Source organism: Paralichthys olivaceus, chromosome 2 (genome assembly GCF_024713975.1).
Source record: "Paralichthys olivaceus isolate ysfri-2021 chromosome 2, ASM2471397v2, whole genome shotgun sequence".
Lineage (NCBI taxonomy): Eukaryota > Metazoa > Chordata > Actinopteri > Pleuronectiformes > Paralichthyidae > Paralichthys > Paralichthys olivaceus.
The window spans coordinates 21,275,357-21,298,368 of record NC_091094.1 but is presented as its reverse complement, the minus strand read 5'-3'; the positions used below and the strand labels follow the sequence as shown (position 1 = coordinate 21,298,368).

General features: G+C 41.0%; 1 protein-coding gene across 5 annotated transcripts in view; it reads right to left on the bottom strand.

The window, feature by feature from the left end:
* Positions 1-803: 803 nt before the first annotated feature.
* Positions 804-23,012, bottom strand: part of LOC109628951 (chemokine-like protein TAFA-1) — a 109,040-nt gene continuing 86,831 nt past the window's right edge. Inside the window, exons 3-6 of one of the 5 annotated variants that reach the window (XR_011238768.1) lie at positions 18,150-18,290; positions 8,755-8,879; positions 7,358-7,449; positions 804-2,131 (exon numbers count right to left, since the gene is read on the bottom strand). Coding sequence is in view for 1 of the 5 variants with exons in the window: in XM_020086414.2 (XP_019941973.1) it covers positions 2,114-2,131; positions 8,755-8,879; positions 18,150-18,290 (284 nt within the window). In the remaining 4 variants the exon portion in view is untranslated. Of the gene's footprint in view, positions 2,132-3,091; positions 6,191-7,357; positions 8,880-18,149; positions 18,291-23,012 lie in introns of those variants that run through there. The other 4 variants (XR_011238769.1, XR_011238766.1, XM_020086414.2 and 1 more) reach the window with 4 other exon arrangements.

The window sequence follows — 23,012 nt, the reverse complement described above, 5'->3', positions numbered from 1 at the left end:
AAAATGCACACGTACCGTCACTTGTTTTTTATAATTGCGAGAGAAAAGCAGGTAGAGACACACCTGTGCATAAACACAAGCTGCGTATGTAAGATTTTTTTTTTCATTTCCTCGCTCATTTTCCTTTGCATGAGCTCAGTAACACTGGAAGACAGTGAATTCTATTAGATATGAGAAAACAAAGGAGGGAGCAGATCATTGAAGGGGAAAAATCATGTTCTTGCTCTCTCTCGCTCCTTCCGCATATTCCTTCATGATTCTGGCAAGACCATTGGGAGATTGATGTGTCTGTCTTTTTCATACCTTCTGTGACTGCTCAGTGAGGCCCTGGGCTCCATGAAACTAGCCAAATTCCAAAATGATGAATGTACACTGGTGCCTCTGCTGGGAGAAGAGACAAATCTCATATCAGTCGAGAGAGGAGGCTGATATTGAAAATCATCTGGAATTTCGCCTGGCACGATATTGGAAATCTTTATTCTAATTGCATGAATGAATTGAATGTGCTGTTCTGATAAATCCACTCTGCCACCAAGGGAATTGTATAAATGAAGCATCACAGATTTGTTGGTGTGTTTGCATGTGTGTGTGTTTGACTGCCCGTAAGTCATTTTCATACTCGCCTTATGCCGTTGTTGATTGCTTGTTTACTCAAGTAAAAACTCCGTTCACAGTGTTAACATATCATATAAATGAAACTCTTGACAAGATCTTCCACCCACATATTACAACATATCAAATAGCGATAAGAGGAACATTCATCAAAATATTGGTTACCACGTGAAGGAATGGGAGACAGCATATCAGTATAGAAAACCATATTTATTTCTCATAAGGCTGTCCTGTAATGTACTTATATCTACTGGGGGATAACTGCATGTTTCTCCATTGTGACTAATACTTTCTCACTGTCATTTGGAATAAATCATCTCTCTCTGGTGTGTGTGAGAGGGAGATCTACACGACAAACACAATAAAGCAGCCGTCCACGGCAGAAACGGAAGCTAACTGTCCGATTATGGTCCCAGTTTTTCTGATGCTGTTCTACGTCCCTGCTGGATCTGAGTGGAAAGCTCAGGGGCTGTTGTTGTCAGGGCTGCTTTCTTTAGTGAGGCAGTTCTATACAGTGTTTTCCTCGTCTTTTAAAGAAACTACAAGCATTTTCTGGCTTCACCAACAGTGTTGCTGAATGATGAAAGTGACCAATACTTATTTTCATGATTCCAATGAGGCTGTTTCCAATGCAAGCATACACAACACTGTATTGGGACAAGAGCTTCTGGAGTATATTCAGGGGCTGATCAATACCCGGAGCTCTTAATAGTCTTCAGTTTCTTGGATCTGTCATCTAATATGTAATGTATTTATATATGTATATATACACAAATTATCTTACATACAAAGAAAAGAGGTGCTCATGAATTTACACTGGGCATGCCCACCAATCAAAGTCAAATGTCCATCAAGGAGTTTGAAGTTGAGGCCATGAGGGACGGCCCTCAGGCCTTCAAAGGATTCTTCATTAACCTGTTATAGGCTGCTAGTGGTCGTGTTCACTGAAAATCCAGTACATGAATCTCCTCTGTGTCCTCACGGCAAAGCCATCCTGCTGAAGCGGTGAGTCCAATACAAACATCTTCCTCGCAGAAATAAAAGGATATCAGGGTGATTTCTCTCCTACAGTTCTGTGGATTCCCATGTTCAGGACCATGTAAGCCCCTCAACCCATTTACCTTCAGGCAGGCTGCGCAAATGTCTTCAAATAATGTTTTAACAACCTCTAAATAACCCCTTCTAAGCTGTTTCAGTTTTCAAGGGCGAGACACAGTGCAGGGGAAACAGAGAGCAGGAGTATGTCGGAAACTGGCCACAGCTGTGTGGAAGAGGAGAGTCACCAACATGGGGCTCATTGATCAAACAGGGGATTAGTCTGGTTTCAAATCCTTGGCACCACACGAGCAAAGCTGTTTATCTGGGTGGATATCCTTTCTGTGGTCTCAGGTAATCCAGTCAGTAGCAGTGGATGTAATAGTTTCAGTGCGTTCGGTGGGAAGAGAAAGGGGGTAGGTGAGGGGAAGAGCCTGGCACGCAGCCCTGCAATAGGAGCTCGCTGTTAGGTCCTGGGATGAATCTGCAACACAGAGGAGGGAGAAGAGAGGAGAGAAAACACACATACACTTAGACAGAACAAAGACATACAAGTGAGCGAGGATTAGACCCCGTAGAATTTCTCTGTTTGCATGTCTCAAAAACAAGGGGGAGTCTTTTGAACTGTGGAGGCTTTGTACAGCCCTGTCTCACCTTCTGGTTCCTGCTCCCACTAAAAAAAGAATGCTTATACGAGCAGAAAAATAAAAATGCAGAAAATGGAGTCGTGTTCAAGTGCACTCGGATATGTCAGGCAAACAATATATACAAAAGGAAATAAAACTGTGTTTCCATGCTGTGTATGTCTGCTTCACAAATTAACACTCATATTTGGCATATTTTTTACTTCAACTCAGACCATTTCTGGCCTTGCTAAATGGGATCGAGGCCCCCGCTGTGCAGTCTGAGCTGTCTCTCTACATGACTCTGGTTCAGGGACTTTTATTCAACCTCAGTTGCAGATCTGGACACATTTCAATGGTACATTGTGCAACCTTGAGACTGTGATTGAATGTCCTGGTTTTCACCATCCTCAACCTGAAGCTCAAAAAAAAAATTTGTGTGCATAATGTCTGTGACAGTTAAAGCAGCTGAATTATTTGCCCTCGTATGATGTCTCCACGGCAAAAGCCTTTAAATGTTTGACGGAGAATTTCTTTAACTTCATTTTTTAGCACATTTTCTAGTTATTACGCTGCTTTGAGATTTTTATGGTGAATACATCTGAAGTCGTCTGGTCACTGTGGAGCCAATTAGAAATCCCATAATCCTGTTCAGCAAGAAATACAGCTGTGACATTTCCTGCATGCTTGACGGGTGGTGGCCAGGTGTATGGATTTGATTGTGGAGGGTGCTGTTGGGGAGCTGTAGCACATAGAGTCTTAGCTCTCCGCTATGTTGGAAATGCTGGCAAGAGAGCCAAATTATTATTATTATTATTATCTTTTCCTGTGGATAGAGTTGTATGCCCCTGTACTCACCCACTGTACTGTGTGCTATTTTGGGAAAGTGCAGCAGAGAACAAATGGAGAAACAGGGGGACTTGCTGGTATTATAATGTGGGTTTAATTAATTGACATATTGTTGGTTGGCTGCATTAGATTTGACAAAGTAATTTAATAGTGATAATAATATAGTTAATTGGATTACACTGCAAAGTCGTTTTGGAATCACTAACTATTTTCAACCAATATAAAACAAAAGAACTTTGAATTGGGTTATCTGCAGCTTAGACTCTTTTTCTTCATCACAATGGGTATGTTTACATTTCTGTTTAGATAAGGAGCTCACTTGAATTATTTAAAACTAGTGCAGTGCCTGTTTAAATCTGCCTGTTCGCAATGGGCAGTTCTCTTGTCCTGTGTTAATGCTCTGCAGCAACTTCAGAATTGAAACTTTGTCATTAGTGAGTCCTCCTGAAACTGTTCTCGACCTTCTATCCAAAGTGCCTTGAGATAATGTACATTATGATTTGTCGCTATACAAATACAATTGAAATGAAAATTCTACAATGTACTTTCACACACATTGTTGGTGTGCTGGAGATTGTGTGCAGACCTTTTATAAACAGAACTTTGTGATCATCCTACCTGGTTTATCTGCAGTGAGGATTTTAAGGTCAATGATTTTTAAATAAAACTGTTTATGTGTGTAACATATGAGTTATTTATTTGCTTTTATATTTTCATACATTGCATGTTGACTATTTTTGACTAGGTTTGTCAAGCATCAACACAATCTTCAGACCCAAATTCACACCTTCTCAAAATAAAAGCTCTGTAATTTTGCTCGGTATAGTTGCCAACCACTGCTGTAGTGTATCTGAGGGTGTAGAAGAGTTCAACTCGGTCCACAGAATGACTGTTGCACACTACCCTGCCCCCACTGACTGCTGCAGAGCGCTGGTCAACAATTTTTTTTAAATTTTAAATGAATTGCGAGTCCAAATCATACTAGTGTGAGCACAATTAGTTGAAGGGTTCAAGATATATGCATTCCACATTCGTACAGAGATGTTTGTGCAATAAGAAGGTAATTGTTTAATTTGCTGCTTGGACCCTTTCTCTAGATCAAAATGCATACGCTTCCATTTCTGTTTTGATGAGGTACTTAGTTGATTAATGAAAATATCCTTTGTATTTTGATAGAGATGCATATCCAGATGAACAATATCTTAACATTTTCTTTTACTAAAATTTGATTTTTGCATAATAACACAGCTTTCTCTCAGTTTTTGTCCTATTTTGTTTGAGGACACTGCTGCTAGAAGGTTTCTGACACAAGGGAGGCATCACTGAAAACAAACTCATTGGCTGTTAGAAAAGTTATTTGATAAAGATCTAATGTCATATGACCTGTCAGCTACTTGTAAAAGAAACACAGTACTGACATTGCTGACGATTTCATTCCTATTAAACCCTAGTTGCACTGCCATGGTTCCTCTGTGAGCTTCAAAATCTCAGATTTAACACATTGATTTCTTCTCTAGGTCGTGTCACAGCGTCTCTCTCTTCACAGATTTCCTTTTTTTATCTCGTGATCTTTAAATAAAGTAATCCTCTGGGCTCATCCATCCAGCATTTGCATCTGTGTCATCTACTGTATGACGAAACATCAAAATGTCTGTGCGGAGAATGACCTCTGCCAGAAAAAGAGCAGTAACAGGTTACACATTACGGTTCACTCGCTATACCTCCGACACAATCCACCAGAGGTTTGTTAGCGAGAGAAGAGGAGTTTTATGCAAATGCTGTCATTTCAACCCACGTGCATCAGTGTGTGTGACTAAAAGTGTCCTCTGTTCTTTTTTGTCCTCTGTCTCTTCAAATGAACACTGCAGCAGGTAGCAGCGGATCGCTCAAGGATTTCCTGCCTATCCCGCCGTTGCTGGCAACTAAGCCTTCTGCATTCTAATTTTCCGGGCGCATTAAATTGCAATTTACTCAGACTTCAGTTAGTAAAAGGAGCCAAGGACGATTGCCTTTGCTAAAGAATTTAGTGCAAACACAGCCTAGCCTTTCCCACCTCTCTCGTTTAGAGCTGGGCAAATCAATCATGCCGCCTTAGATACCCTTTCAAACAGCAACCACTAAAAACAGAAGACTCCAGACAACAAAAATACACCAAGATCCATTTAATGTGACATTGACAATGGAAAGAGAAATGAAAGGAAAACAAGTATAAATTAATTAGTAGCTCTTGGAATGAACTTCTCCACACTAAACCTCTATAAAAATGCCATGAGGATGACAACCCGGTTGGTCTTTGCAGCCACCTGTCAGCTCACACTTAAAAAAAAAAAAAAGAAGCCAATCTATTATTTATCCCCGATGACACACTGATTACCACATGTGTATGGTTTCATTTTTTTCTTCATGATGACATTATACATTAGTGAAGGAGAAGGAGGGGTGATAGTGATGATGCAGCATGGCCAGCATTCACACTGATCGACTGCGAAGTGCGGTCTCTGGATTTGACAAATCAAGATGGTGATGGATCTGCTGGCAGGTCACTTTTGCTCTGAAACGGTCTCACAGACGGGCCACATCTTGTCAGAGTGTGTTATCTTGTGACTATTGTATGTCTGTGTTTATGCTGCAGTGTGAAATCACTGAAAAAAGGCCATTAAATTTGATTTAATGCCTGATGAGGGCTGAATTATGCATGTACAGTATGATGCTCTTGCCTTATTACTGGTGACATGTTCATATTCGCTCCAGCACACTAACAGTGAGCTTATCAAATGAACGTAATTCTTTTCACTATCATGAAAAACAGGGACAAGAACGAGTGGGAGGAAAGATGTTCTCAATGTTTTCATTACAGCCTCCTTCATTCTGCTTGTCGCTCTTAAGGTGTATAATTGTTTGGAGGGAGCAGAAATGGATTGATCTATTAAGCCAGTGGAGCGAGTAATGCAGATCTATGGTGGGAGAGTGTTTTGGAAGGTGCTCCCCAGCCTTGCTCTCACTGTGACTTCCTCAAACAAAAGGGCCTGCCTTGTCTGCTGCTACAGAACAGGCAATGAAGGGCTCCCTCTCTGAAAGACATAAAGAAAGAAAAGAAGAAACATGGGTGTCAGGGACTGGCTTTGCTTGGCTTCTTTACTTTTCATGCCAATTTTTCATGAAACACGATGATGAAGTCAGTGTGTGTGGGTGCACACGTGTGCGTGCATGCCTGCCTCATTGTGCTTCACTGACACTTTTCAGAGCAAAATGAAAACCTGCAGGAAATAAAAAAGGCTGCGAATAGAAAAAAAAGAAACAATGGCGTGTTGTGGGCTTGCTGTCTTGTGACGAATCAAATACAAATGAGGCAATTTGGCCTGAGAGACAGGTGAATGAGGAATGTTGATTAAAAACAGAGAGCAGAGTGCAGGATAAAAGGCCTTTCATGTAGCCTGTGGGCTATGCTGTGTGCTGATAGCTGCCTCAACAAGACCCTCAGAGGGGGATCAGGATATCAAGTGGACTCTGATAAGAAGCCACACAACAAAAATGGAAAGACCTGCCCGGGGTTCTAGCGCACACATGAGCAAACACACACACGCACATATATAAATATCAAACACATGTGCGCGTGTACACAACTAGGAGTGAACACAGAGAGGAGCAAGTAGCATGTCACAGATTAGTGGCTAATGGGATTGGCAGACCGGTGCAAGGCACTGTAATCAAGCCCACACAGTGGCCGATAGCAAAGACAGGACATGGAACAAAGGAGGCAATGAAAGGCACAGGGACTGATGGAACCACTACACACTGATCACAGACTGCAGGGTTCTGCTGAGGGGTGGACCTGCTTCTCTGTGTGACTCTACAGAACTGTATGAAAAAGCTGCTGCAGTATATGCATGTTTATTTACACCACATTTTGGTGAAATACATGACACAGTTTATATGAAAAACGCAGCAACTTATTCCTTATTTATGCGCACGCTGCCTGCACTGGGTGATAAATATTTACAGTGGGTGGTGGTGCATTCGGTATTTGTGTCACGCCTTCCTAATCATGCACAGCATGTTAACACACACTTGATTATTTTGCACCAAGTATTTGGGTTAATGAGAAGTCATTGAACACGATTTGGTTCCATTCCTACTACCCGACTCTCAAGTGCAGATACAGTGATGTGTGTGTGTGTGTGTGTGTGTGTGTGAGAGAAAGAGACAGAAACAAATAACAGCTTAAGAAAAAGACTAACCTTTACAGAAACAAGAATGCAGCTCCATTTCCGTGGACGCATCAACTGCATTTTGCTTCCAGAAGCTAAAAAGGGGAGTATGGCTGGGTGTTCTGTGAAGAGAGGGTCAAGAGAAAAGGACATGTGTGCATTGGGTAGTAAAAGCAGCTTGTGGTCTCACCTTTGGCCCTCTACAATTTTATTCATAGATATGCATTAATGCTTTTCTCCATCTGAGTGCAAAAATGGAAAATCTCTCACAATATAACAATTTGTTCCAAGGTATTTAAAAAACAATCATCAGCTAAAGTTTACTTAGTTTAAAATTGTGCAATGGACTAAAGAGAAAAATAGAGATGCATTTTTTAAAGAAACCAAATACTGCACCTTACCTTGACAGGCTGGAAAGCCCCCATTCCATCAACTTCTTTCTGAAGTTTTAAGCCTGTGGTGGCTGTGAGGGGGGGGCCCAGTGAAAGCTTTATGTCTATCTGCTGCCACATAAATCTGCAGAACAACCTTGGGAAGCCCCGTGTGGTCTAACCTTCACTGGCTGTTCCCTGTTTCCCTACCATCGCATTAGTCTCTGCTCCGATTCAAAGTCATTGTCACCGAGCGTTAAGAGAATACATGGGGTGGGTGGGTGTGTGTGGGTGTGTGTGTGTGTGTGTGTGTGTGTGTGTGTGTGTGTGTGTGTGTGTGTGTGTGTGGTCAAGCAGGTAGGGGAGGGCTGAGTCAATTAAATGAATACAAATCGGGTGATCAACCTGTCACAGAGTGCTGGACTGCTGGCTTTGAGGACTTATCTCCCTTCATTATTTTTGCACGTCGCATTTGGAGTCGGTTTACAGAGCTGAAAGGCAGCGCAGGAGCAAAGTGGCTGTTAACTTTATCTCTGAGAGGAGTGCAGCCGGAGGCAGAGCCCACCTGTTTGTTTACTTCCTGCTTTATGCTTGTTCTTCACTACTACTGGGTCCTTAACACTGGTTGCTCACATCAAACTGAATCCAACTTGTTAAACAGAAGGTTTTCTCTGTACGGTTTAATTGTAAGTGTGCACATCCTTTAAACCCACAGGTTTGACACTGTGCATGTTTGATTGTTCAGTGACAACAGATGAATTAAAAGTGAAGCAGGCAGTTGGCACAGTCTTGTTAAAGCCTTTAATCAAAGTGTCCAAACAGATTCTTGATATTTCTTTGTGATTTCCTTGGTTTAAGTCTAAGAGGAAGAAGTTTGAATTGTAAATCTATATCTTTAGTCATACACTTTGTGAAAATGGTGAGCACATGTAGATATGTGTGTTAGTGTGCTTAAGCATCAGTTAGAATATGAACATACAGCACAGGTATGTATCGTATTTCTGCATCTGTGCACTGTGGGTGTGTGTGCGTGAAAGAGAACGTGTGAGGTCTCACCCTCGTGGTCTTGATTTTGTTCCCAGAGGAGCACATCCATCCAGAGTTGTCGGGCAGAGTCTTGCACTCTTCTCCCTCCAGACACGGTTCCATCTCACACCACCATTTCCCAATTACAATGGACGCTGGGGAAGGTGAGCACAGACATGCAAAGAAACAGGTTGGTTTTTCACAGAGACAACTGTGTAAATATATATACTGTATATATACTCAGAACAGATGCTGATACAATAAACTTTGACTTAAATGTGCAAAAGTAAAAAATAATAGTGTAAACTTGAAAATACAAGGAAAAAACATAATTTATAATGTAGGTGGAATCATCACAAAACGTCAATGAAATGCAGATATTTTTAATACATATTCTGCACAGTAAAACTACATATACATGTATGTATGTAAGTGTATTTATATATATATATATATATATATATATATACAGGCGAGTGTCTAAATGAATGTTTTCCCTCCTCTTCAGCCTCAGAGCAGTTGTATCATTGCTGCACGGATACTTCCTCTGTTCACAATAATGTCTTAAACCAGCAGAAATTAATCATTATTTAGTTTTTGATATAGCTACATTGCATGTACGAGCGCAATCTCATTTTTAATCAAAACTAATTGCCTCTCATTAACATCGACTGAATATTTCCTGCAGCGACAAAAACAAATGTGTTCTCATCTTCTAATCAAGATCTCGCTCTCCCTCCCTCTCTCTCTTTCTATTTCTTTGTGTGTGTTTTAAGAGTTTGAAAATATACCTTTCATAATAGATGATCAACTTGGGTCAAAAAATCTATTTAATAAAGCTTTGTTTGGTATTTGTTTTTCTAATTAACTTTCCACAGTCCATATGTTCAATTAATCTCATGAGGAAAATATCCTTGGATTTTAGTTTTCCCCTTTCATTAAATCCAGATACATTACAATGGATACCTCGTGGATCAAATCATGGCATACAAATCAAAACCTTGATGTTATAAATATTTTCAGCATGTTGTGAATTTTTCTTAATTTGCAATTTAAATTTCCGATCAGAATCTTTTCTTTCACTGCCATAAGGAAGATGTGAAGGTCAAATGATGGAGTTAAACTAGTAGCCTATAATTTCATTTTCCAAAGCCATTTTGAACCTTTAGGAAAAACATTATTTTTTTCCCTCCAGCCAACTGTTGCCAAGGTTACTGGCCAACCACCAATCAATTGTGGATGTGAGCAACATGCCGTCTCAAACTGATAGAAGAAGACGGTTTAAGTGCCGTACCTCACAGCACAGTGTGCTATGGTTCTGTTTGAACGGACGCATGCACACACACACAGGTATTCCAGACAAAAAACTGGACACAGAGTGACACCCCACTGCTGTTCGCTGAACTTGCTGCATTTCCTGACTTCCTCCTTCGTTTTCCCCTCCATGAGCCCTGAGGATACTGAAAGCCAGAATGAGAGCATCCACTAACCAGCTGTGAACCTGCCCTTTGGCTTCCCCCATGGTTGTTTACCTTATCCACTAATTACCACATGTTGGTCCATCATCCACTGCACTCCTGCTTTTTCTCCCCCCGTTTCCCCCCATGGGCTGCTGTTAACCATGTTTACATTCGGCTGCTTTTCAGGGGCAACACCATAACTATGCAGGAAGTCTTCATTAAGAGGCAAATGATGACTTGGCTGGAGGAGATTTGCTTAACTAGTTCTATCGAGTGCTGATGATGTGCTGCTACGCCACCACTCTGCTCAGCCTCTTTCCTTCCCTACAGGGAGTGAGAAGACTTTTTCCATCAGGCCACAAACTGAGGGTGATTTATTTTCAACATTTATTTGTTATGTTTTAATTATTTTGTGAAAACAGAAATGGTGAACCTACAAACCAGAGAGCCCTGACACATGTGCATATGTATAAGGCATATATTATTACCCCCTCCAAGGGGTTCATGTTTTCATTGGCGTTTGTCTGTTACTTAGCACGATTACTAAAACCTACTTTTGAGGAATGATTTGGCATAATCTGAAGCGGAATAACACGCAGATTCTGCACTGTTTTTTGTTGTCTTTAATATGTCATGATGGAGTATTTGTCTCGTTTGTTAGTAAGCAGGATTATACAAAAAAGTAAAGGACAGATTTCCATGAAACCTGGTGGAAGGACGTGGTATGGATCAGGAAAGAACCCATCATATTTTGTTGCGATCCAGATCAGGGGGCTTTTTTCCACTTTCCTCTCTTCAACATCTTCATTGATTTTTCAGACAGTAATTCCTGGATGAAAATGTTCGACATTATAGGGGACTGATATTTATCAGTGTGTGCAATTGGGTGACGATCCAACTATAAAAATCTGGAGCTGGTGAATTTAAATGAAATGTGGTTTCATAAGGGGACTGTAGGGCTGTGGCAGAGGTATGCACTCTATTAAGTGCTATTCTATTTAATGCATGGGCAGTCTAGAAAAGGCATTAACTTTTACCCTGAAGGTTTTTGATAGTATTATTCATTGTCTCCAGTTTTTGTTTGTATAACGACCAACATTAAATACCTTTATAACGTTTCTGAGGTGGGAAAGATTCAGAATACCAGCTGGTTGTTTCATAAAAAAAAAATCTGCTCCTGTTGGTTATATTTATTCTATGATTTGGTTTTGTTCTTTTTTCCCATAATGCAGTTTTTTAATGCTTCTAGCTTTTATTAAATTTTTTAAAGGGACATGATTTAGACAATAGATTTATTGAGAATGAAATATCCAACCAGTGACAGTACTATAGCTTCTCATTACCTGTACTTTTTTTTAAATTGTCAACTAAAGGTGATAAAAAAACTTTATTGTTAAATAAGGTTAAATAAGGTCACATCCAGGCAAAGATCAGATGAGGATAATTCACCATCTTTAAAAGCAACTGGATCTCTGGGTAATGTCTTGACAGCTTCTAATGGTGTAATAAAAGGAGAGTAAAAGTTTAATGACCTGGGATTATTAAATGCATCTAATAAATATTCATATTTGATCTTTGAAAATCTCTCTGTCAGTGTGGTGGACTGCAGGCTCATCTCAGCGCAACTTGACAATACAATGTAGTGACATGTCAGCTCTGATGGCCATGAGGATATGAACCAGACAGAGTAGAGCACACACACACACACTCTCTCTCTTTATGTCTGTGGCTGTACCTAGGCCAGGACATCTGGCTCTGACCTTGACCACTGGAGAAGAGCCATTTCTGGGTCAGGATCCATGCATCACTCCCTGGTGACCACTGACCTCCAACAGTCGTTTTGCTTTAACTAGTCCCTGAGCAATCGTCAGCATAGAGGGTATAACCTTAGTTCCAACATCAGCAAACTTTACTCCTCCTCTGTGTCTGCCACGGAGTAAAGGAGGAGGGGGGCATTACAGCAGACCACTTTACTGAATCCTGCTTTAGGTTGGCTATTCATTTTCAGATCCATGATTTTAGGCACCAACATCAATTAATGTGATCTTCAGATGTTACCATAAAGAAGCTGCTGTATTCTGTCAGATATGAAAGATGGTCTCGGAATAATCCACAAAATCTGAGAGTGTTTGATTCAAGATGTTAGCCACGTAGCAGCCTGTAGTCTGCAGCTTTGATGGACAAACAACCAAGAGTAGGACTTGAATTGATTGAAAAACATGAAGCGATGGACCTTTTACAAGTGCATCTGTCAGATCACTGGTGAGCGACTCTGTGATGGATTGAACTCGCCGTCACGTCGCTGCCAGGTAGCAGAATGTTTGAACACCTTGACGGATGAGGAGGAGAATTGATTTCTGCCTGTGTCAGAATGTGAATATGACTCTGAATAGTTAATGTTTCTTTAACTTAAGGCAGCTGCACGGCACTTGGCTTAAATTATAGCAAAACAATGGCTTTCAAATTGTGTCGGCTGCAGTGTTTGCTGTTCTCAATTTTTATTCAGAGGTGAGCTGCCTTCAGTCAAGACCTGGAGCTGAAAACAATCAGGGCCATCTATCAGGTTAAATGTACAGTTTGAGCTGAAGGATCGATGCCTCCGGAAAGAACGAACTTCTTTTTTTTTAGTGACTCATGCAGGTCATCGGAGTCTTTTTCTTTCCCCCTTCACGTTAACAGTTTATATCAATCCTAGCTACAAGTGCCCTGATCACTCATTTATTATCAAAAAAGTATCCAATCAGTCATTCCTATAATCATGTGATTTACTAAAAGAATTCCAATGAAATAGCTAAAATCACATTTCCATCTCAATGGACAGAGGTGTGCAAATGCAGTCAAGTACTGGAGGGGTCAAAGGAGCATGAAGCAAATTAAGTAAGTGTATAATTACAGCAGGACTGAGACCTGGACCACTGAAGCCAAGGTCAGCCTCAGATGGTCAATATTATGCATTAATCTTTGCCCGAGAGAGAGAGAGAGCCAAGGTTTGATGAGCTATTCAGAAAATATTTTTTGGCTTTCTCATCACATAGCTTTAATTAATTTCTGAAGACCTAAACAAGACACCCTGTGTTTTTAATTGATTATTTTCTGCGTGGTTGGGGAATTCAGATTAATTCTTGAAATTGCCTACAAAAACTTTGTCTGCATGATCTCAGATTTATTAAGGTGAAAAAAGAGTTTTCAGTTAGACATACAAATACAAGCAAAGTTTGTCAGGGTTGATGCATCATCTATGCACTTATCCTTTGAGGGTGGAGCTGGTTGAGAGGGTACACCTAGGACAGATCACCAGTGTAATGCAGGCCAATATAGCAACAAACTAACAGGCTCTGCATGTGGACATACAGAATTGTTTTATAAATAAGAAATAATGGTTAAAAGTCTAATAACATCGCCAAAGCTGTGAGAGCTCAGTGGGATGTGACAAAGACTGAGGAGAAAACCTACTTCACAATCATTATCCTTAACTTCTCGAAAGACACGAACATTTTTGACCCAGGAGAGTTTTGTGTTTGAAAGTCGCTCGTTATGTCTGTCTATGTGTATGTGTTTGTCAGTAAAAGAAAGGACTTATTGTTTTCCATTGTACAGCATAATCTACTCCTTCTGTCCATCCCCTCAGGCAGTCTCTGCAGCAGGTTTGTATCTTGCCAACTACATCCAGTTGTGTGAGGAAACAATGTGACTGCCTAACTGTGCGGGGGGGCAGAGATTTTATAATGGGAGGATGGAACATTGGCTTTTCTGTGTCATTCATCCAAGAAATTACAGTGGTTAATAAACTTGTAATGAATTTGTGCAGAATACACATAAGAACAAGTTTTACCAATAAATGGTTTGCATTTATATAGCACTTTTCTAGTATTGATGACCAATGAAAGCGCTTTACAGTAGTTTACCATTCACCTATTCACACACACATTCATACAGTGCATCTATTAGCAGCACTTTTTGTTCTATGAGGGGCAATTTGGGGTTTAGCATTTTGCCTTAAGACACTTCAGCATGCAGATGGGAAGGACTGGGGATCGAACTGCCAACATTCTGGTTGGAGGACGACCGCTCTACCCCTCAACCAGAGCTGCGAAAGATACACCTTGCGGATTTCCCTGTTTCTATTGAAACCTTATCAAACAGTGCATCTTCTTTACTTGATGTTTTGATTTCATTCATAATGTGCATCTGTTTGACCAATTGGCAGAGCTGCTGCACTTCTTGTCTCTCCCCTCAAGTAGAGTCAATGCGTGTCCCCCGCTGGATGTATCTCAAATGTACCATGACAACCTGTCATGCTCGGCTATATGCGCCCGCAGCCAGACAGAAGGGTTCATTCCCCATCAGTGATCAGCAGCAAGTGGATGTGGATTTCTTCTTGAAAGAGTTTACTGCTACAGCAGCTACATGACAACACAAAGCGGTAGCATGTGTGCGTATCAGGGCATCTGCATGCATGTTGATTAAATAAGCGCATATGTATGTGGGTATTTTTGTGTATATCCAAACTGTGGCCGAGGGTTTTACATGTCTCATACACTAAAATAAAGGCAGCGGTGCAGTGACGAGTGCCTAATCTGAGTGCATGTGATCGGCCCAGTGAGGCTGGAGAGATACGAGCGTTTGAATTGTTTAAAGGAATGTTCTTCACCGAAAGCCTTGTTGGCCCTGACATAACTGGGACATAGTTCTCCTTGTCAAAGCTAATAATCAATTCCCACCACGCAGCATAATCTGACAGCAGACCCCCACTGTGAATGACGCCTCCCAACGCAAGCTGTCGTCATATTCCCATATATTATTAACAACAAAACAGTTACCAATGGCAACTGAAATAACCCCATGTGGCACACACAATCACAAGGTGGAGAACACTTGACAATGAGACTGATCTTCAGTGTGTGTTTTGATGTTGGGCTTTGATGCTAATGACCAATAATATAGTGCATTGGGAAGACCTGCTGTTTGTGCAAATTTAGCCAAAAATAAATGAGTGTTCGCTCCCCCTGGGCTCTGTGTTCAGACCAAATAACCGCTGAAGATATACTTCTGATTTGTTATATCAGAGCACTGGCTATTCTTTTTTGTGCAGGAACATAACCTGTGTATAGTACAGTGGCGGCAGGTGTCCCCCAGGGGGTAGCGAGATGAGATGGGTTGGGCTGCGGCATCGTTCCTTATCTGGATGGAACATTAATAACACTGGGACCTGGGGAGAAAGCTCCATCTGGGCCAGGCCGGTGCGCTGCTAAGGGGCCAGACCACTGACTCCACAAGTCTATAATCCCTCACATAGTAGCAAAGGTAGCCTGCGGCGCCCGGTTGACAAACACACACTTTCAAGTGTAGCTTTCCTAGACGATCAAAACCCTGGAACAGAGTGGCCCCCCACCCACATATATCCATTTATTTCCACACTTATGAAAAAATACCTTGATTAAACGATGTGTTTGCAGCATCTGACACTTTCAACTACAAATGAGTTCTATTGAATAATCACATAATTTTTTCTACTGCCCTTCAGCCCTTATCCCCTGATGATTTCAGGGTGAAATAAATAACAAACAGCCTCATTCTTTAAAGCAAGGAGAAACTGTAAAGTCTTTGAACTAATGGAAATAAAAATCATTAACAGGCCAGGTTATCTTAACTCTTTCAATGTGGTGCAAAGCCTCTCAGTAGCACAGCTTGCTGCTCAGTGACTTGTCATTTCCATTTTTTCACCACTCCTTCCATAAGTGCTTGTTAATCAATACGCTAACAGCAAGGACTCTCCCGCTGCAGGAGTCCAAAGCATGGAGGCATGAAGTGTTAACAACATCTCCCACTTCTTCACCTCCACGCCTCAGTCCTAATAATATCGCTCTTAATTCATGCAGCTATGTCCAGCTTCTGCTCACGGCTTTTGGGTATTTCCTCATACTGTATATTCACCTTCTATTATATGCTGTTCACCTATAAGGATTGGGATGTATTTCTTAGTCGAAGGCAAGAAAATGTCTCAGTCTGTTATTAGGTTTTTAAGTTTTTCAGGTATTTCATGAACTCTGTCTAGACGTGCTTAGTGAAAAGAGACACAAACTGAATGGATAAAAGTCCAGAGTCCCTTGTCTGTTATGTGCTGCAGAGGAGACAGCGTCTGCCTCTCTGCACAAGGACAACGCTGCCTGCTCAAAAAGCTACATCTCAAGGTCAGAGCTGTGTAAATGTTTCATTCAGGCAATGTCTCCAACCACAGGGCAAACACAACATCAGTTTTTCTGAACAAAACTCCCCAAGGTCTGACAAATTCAGCTGTTAACTGAAAAGTTTTATTGGGTTGTGGGTGATTTTTCATCCACCCGGGGGAAAGTTCTTTTGTGGCATCCTTGGGTTGTAGCTAATTCATATTCTAGGGTCTTGTTGAGTGTCAGCTGTGGCTAACCAACCCTGTGAAGCCCACTGAGCAGGCATGTCTGGCCTTTCATGTAACATTCCTCGTAATGAATATATTTTTGGTGTAATTTCTTTGCGAGAGGGTCAGTCAGAGAAATAACTTTGATCTGTGCTGAAGGTGGAGGTGAAAAGATCAAGGCCGAGGTGCAATAAATGAGCTCCATGGAGTGAAGGGGGCATCACAGTTCTGTCTCAGCTGACTTGTGATTTCCTACACCTTTTTTTCCTCCACATGGAGCAACCTCAGTCTGATTGTTTTTCTCGGCTAAGGTAATTCAGGTGCACTAGCCTGGAGCTTCCCTGACTCGTGTTTATTAGTTATTCATTTCCATCAGCCTGAGCTGCCTTGGGCGATGTGATCTGCAACATGCTCCTTGCTCAGGTGTTCAACAGCCCGTCATCTCGCTCCCATGATGCCCAGCAGCACTACTGGGTTCTTAATGGTTGAATGTATTTTTATTATAAGAGAAAAAAAATATCACGGAGAGACAGCAGTGAATGTTATATTGGAAAATGCTTGGTCTGCGCTGTTTATTCAAGCAAGTGAAGAATCTGTGTTTTCAAAATAACTCACTCAAACCTGATGATAATCAGAGGTAGGCTACTCATATTTTCATATTTCCTATTCTTCATATTCAGTATGAAATATTGCATTCAACATTTCCCTTCAGTAAAGGTAAACAAGTATAATCATCAAAATGTACATTAAGTGTAAAGACTGTTATACTGTTATACATCCTTTGATCATTAGTATTGATCTATTAACTCAAATGTTGTAGTTTTTTGAAATTAAGTTACATTTTACTTTTTACAGACCTTTGTGTAGTTAAGTATATAACAACACATTCTTTATATTATTGATCACAGTTGTAATTTGTAAAACTTAATCTAAACCTCTTTATTCTAGCTGTCAGATATTTTTAGCAAAGTACAATATCATAGTATATTGTACAAAATACAAAAACTCAAGTAAGGTGGGCGTACGTTGAAATTGTACCAGGGTAATATGTGCAGGAATCTTTTTCAATAATCCATACAATCCAAATTAAAAGTAAAATAAACCAAAAACATTAGAAATGTCCAAAGACCTTTAATGTACTGAAATGGAAAACTCATGTTTAATATTTAATAGTTAGTTTCTTGTAATTTAATAAGTAAATTTTTTTATTTAGATGATCTGTTCATAAATTACTTTTGAATCAAATTTCTTTACATGACTGTGTCCGGATGTTTATTATTTGTTTGGCATGAGTTCTATTTCCTGAGACAAAAAAATAGATATTAAAAATCTAACATAATTAGTCTTGTTAATATTATTATGTTAAACGTTTTTTTTCCCATTAGTGTCCATCTCTACACATACAGGGCACAATATTTCGTGCATTGTCACTGGATATCATTAGTACTTTTTGTAGGAGGAGACTGAAGAGATATCACTGACAAGGATTTTTTTTCCCTCGTAGGAGTCTTCATTAATAAACAGTCAGCAGTAGTATTAAAGCAGTATTAAAACAAATGAGTGGTCCTCACCATCTACACAGGAGGGCTTGTTGCGTGTCGTCCCGGCCACTTTCCCTGGTAAACAGGAGCATTTGACTGTCTGAGAACGCTCCTCGATACGATTCTTGTTACAGCATCTGTGGGCGGCGATCACCTCGCATGTGCCTCCCTCTGCAGAAAGACAGACAGACACAGAGGAAAATGTATCATTGAAACTGTAGCAACCATATTTGTGTACAGTGTTTTTAACATAAAAATAAAAGAGTATAAACCGACTACCTCGATTCATATAGTGTGATGCATGTTGGTGTACATGTATGTGTGTAACATATCGGCTCGAGTTCTCTCATTTATGTCATTTAATTGCCTCCTACTAAATGCTGGCTGTCCTCACTACATACCAATCAGCCCATTATAAAGATCACATACACTTAGTATCCATCAGTGTGTTTGCCTTGACATCTTTGAAATCTTCCATATGTTGTCCACATGATTAAAAAGGATGATTGCTTTGTCTCAGCGAGGACCTGCGAGTCATTAGACACATCATGGCTGACACACGGCCATGTTCCTTTACCATTTTTCCCATTCCGTTACTAATTCCAGTAGCTGGACTTTGCGTATCAGCTGATATAGTGAACCAAAACCAGTGCATTTAAAAAATGACATAAATTACACAATGTATATAAAAGGTTTTGTAAATGCTACAAATCCTGTGTGGACGTGATGATTGCTATCATTTTCTATGCCCTGCCACATACAGAGAGGGAATACCATAGAACTGTAACTAAAGAAAAACACAAATAAATAAATTAAAGAAGAAACAACAATGGCAGCGCAAAATATTGGTCAAATACAATGACATTATAACCAGCTCTGGCTAATGCTTCTCTACCACAAATATTGTCCTCATCACCGGTCTAAAAACAATACTTGGCAGGGGCTGTGCAGCACAACTGCTATTTGGAGCAGTGAAGAAGATGTGATTTCCAGGAAAATAAATGGTTATGGTACATGGTATTGGATCGGTGTAAAGCCTGGTCTGGCATTTTCAGCAGTATCTGAGGTATTTCTGAAACTGGTATCGGAACATTGTCTTTTCTCTTAGGCTATAGTACACTAAAACATTAACTTCAAAGCATAGGTGATATCAGTCATAGTAAACCCTACGCAGACGTGCCAGTCCGATAAAGAGGGAGTCAAGAAACATTCTACACAAAGAAAAGGCGATATGTGCCTATGGCGGTACTGGGTCAAAATAACAATAGGGTGGATTGCCCAGAAGAGGGAGAGGGGGTGATGGAACTTAGGGACATCCTGAAACGAGTGAGACAGGCAGGGAGAGGAAGAGAGAGAGAGAGAGAGAGAGAGAGAGAGAGGACAAGGTGTGTCTGGCTGCCAGGGACTGGCCATGCCAGTGAGTAATGACGGAGCCACTGGAAGTGCCCCCTTCACACAATTATAAAGCGTGGGGCTAATGCAGCCAGCGGAGCTGCAGGAGAGAGGCCCTCCATCACCGCTCTCCCCTTTCCTTATGCCCCAGGAAAAACTCTTTATCTTCCCTTGACAGCCACTGCAACAGACACCAGCATCCAACAATTAAACTGGAGCTCATCCCAGGACAGAGAAGGAGAGGAGAGGAGAGATCAGGTGAGGAGAGAAGAGGAGGGATCAGGAGAGGAGAGATGCCACATTCCATCTTTCTTGTGCCTTATTTCTCTTGGTGGCACCTAAAGAGGACATCCAGCTGTGGTGAGAGGATGCAATTTCTTCCACTGGCATAACAACAACCGGTCGGTGTTGTGCAAATGTTTAAAATGGCTCCGGTCATGAATTACGGAACTTAGCTCCCAGCAGCCTTGACAAGTTTGGCAACAGTTTTCTTCTCCCATTCCCATCACTGTCTGCACTGGCCAGACCAAGGGCTGCAGAGTCCTGGATTAAAAGGCAAAAATTTGCAGTCCTGCTGGACCATGATGTCGTGCAGTATTAATGTAACTCTCTCAGCGCTTGTTGTTAGATATTTCTGGGCAAGAGGAGCCAGAACTATACAGGACTATAAAAGTGAGGAGAAAAATCCCCTGAGTGTGCTAAAATCCCCAAACCCCACAACGTGTTGGCTTGTTCAATATTTTACCAACAGCTTCCTGACCTGCAGACTTGCTTTCAACTCAGAGCATATCTCTGAATAAGTGAGGAGTTTACATTGCGTCACAGAATACTGGATTGGCTTGAATACCCTCAGCTTGTGACATAGCCAGATTTGCCGGTTTGCACTATAGAGGTATGTCCAACAACCTCTTTATATACAGTCTATGGGTACAACACCACACAGACCTCATCAAATCCATATCACCTGTGTGGATGTCCTTTTGGATTTGGTTCCTCAGTGGGACTTAAATTAGTGAAGCATTGTAGATCTGAAATATTCAAAACTGTGTGTTTCCCTAATTCATTTAGAAATACGTGAACAGGGATCTGGTCTTTGGGATTGATTGGGATTTAAATGTCTATAACACATATCTGGGTTATATTGAGATTGAGGTCTTTTTTAAGGCAGACCTGGGAACAACAATCAAAAAAATCAATCAACACAACACACATAATACATTATACAATAAAGTAAGAAAAACATTAATGAAAAAAAAACAATTATGCTACATGAACAAAATTATGACACAGATCAATATGATGGAAGAAATATGATTATAATTCCCCCTGCCTTTCCAAAACATGCACCAGAAGGACAATACATGGATCATAACAAACATTTATCTTTATAAAGTTACAGTTTACAGCCACTAAAGGAAAGGCTGCTCTGAAGGTATTTTGTTTTCCTTTTACACTCTTGACTGATCCTTATTTGGAAAAGACATCATGATAATCAGGCTCACTTTAAAGATAATTGCATTTTTTGATAAGCGTTATACACACACACAAACAAACAAACACAGACAACACATAAGCACACGGTAACGTGTGTGTCAGCCATGGGGCTGAGGTCCAGCCATCAGCCTGGTGGCAGGTGGACATTAGGGACAAACCCTACTAACCATCTGGTATGTGGAGGAGAGAGGAGTGTAAACGGCTCCATGATGACTCACTGGGTGTGTGATGAAAGCGACAAATGGCCACCTCGACTTGACATAATCTTATTCAGGTAGCTGGGAGCTTAAGGTGACATACATGACCATCCATTATCTGTGACTGGGTTTGTGTGTTGTGTACTTATGCATATGATATTGTGTCTTTTTTTCCATAATGGACATTTTCTGCTCAACTACACAGTGGTATTGTGGTGTGCATTCTGGTACAGTAGGTCCATGATGACTTGAGACAGGACTGGAGGTGTTGATGGATGCAGTGCTCGGAGCCTGTCAAGCGGCTAAAGGGGTTAAACCAACCTGCAAAGATGGAGTGGCTGCCTGTGCACTCTAGCCTTTGGTGAGAAGAGGTGAAGGGCATGGATGGGCCCAGTAACTGGCCATTTTTCTCTTGGTGGCCCTCAGTGACAGCAGCCATTTCATGACCGGAGGAGGTAATTATGTTTAAGGAAATCAATGCTTCATTGTTTTCAGCTTAGCCCAAGGGCCAATTAGAGCTGTTAATGAGAGGAGGCTGCAAAATGTGGAGGTTGGCAGGGAAAACAAGGAACGAGGACTCAAGGTAAAAACCCATACTTCATATTGGAGTATTTCAGCAGAGCTCGACTAGTTTGAAATTTGTGAGATATTACTCAGTCAGTCACAGACATTGCAGTCTAACCAACAAGAATTTTTCGGAAAAGAGGGTTGCAGGTGGGGATGGATTTTGGAAGGGGCCAAAATAGCAAACTTTACAGGCCTTATTCGGACCTGGTATTGGAATTGGTCCTGAAGTGGGGATGACATTAAACTCAAACAATTCAATGTATTGGCACTGAGAAATGTAAACATACATTTTATTCATAGTGAAACTGTAGCAGGTCAGCATGTCAGCTGAGTATGCAGTCATTCATATGTGGCCTGGGACAAACTGGCTTTCACAGCAGCAAAAATAATGTGGCTCCATTGTGTCCCTGACCTCCTCTGAATTTGGTTTTTGTGTTTTGATCTCAGGACACATTTGGGTGCAGACAGACCTGAATGCTTGTTATTAATGCCATGTTGAAATCCATGCAAATAAATCACCATTAAGAGCTCTAACACACACTAAATGACTACATTATATATATATTATATCTGTTCAAATCATGGTCAACTACACTCAAGGCTTACAGACAGTTTCTCCTTTTTATTTTCTGAGTGACTAAGAAAAAACTCAACTGGCAACTGATTGTTTTCTGATCTCACTGCATCTGGAATTGTTTTTGGCAGAGATAAATGCAGGTGCTCATTACAATGTCACCACAGAAAAAAAACTTTCCACTACACCTTGGCTCAGCTTCAGCGTCAACAACTATTATCTATGCAGAGTAGCCAAGAGCAGAAATCACTTCAACACCATCAGCAAGCGTTTCTGTCATCACTTCTCTTTGGTCCTCTCACACTCACACACACACACTGCTTCTCTCACTGCTACATTTATTAAGTAATGACATATGGCCGAGGTAGGAACACAGCAGCCGGTAAAATTTAAACCTTTCAAGGACTCATCATAACAACTTAATCTGTGCATACTCAGGTGGAAATGAACAGTTTTCCGCCTGCTTTGCTGGAGTTCCTTCATTGTTTTGCCAGACAGGCAGCTGCTGACAGCCACCACAGTCCATCTCTTCTCACGGCTCCTTCTTCTCCGTGGGTTTGCTGCCATTCCCCAGTGTTTGTGTGTAGCTGACAGATATCCACTGTCTTAGCGCTTCTCATTGACAAGTTATTCTCTGGTGGCAACACGGATTGTGGTTCCAGTTGTCGG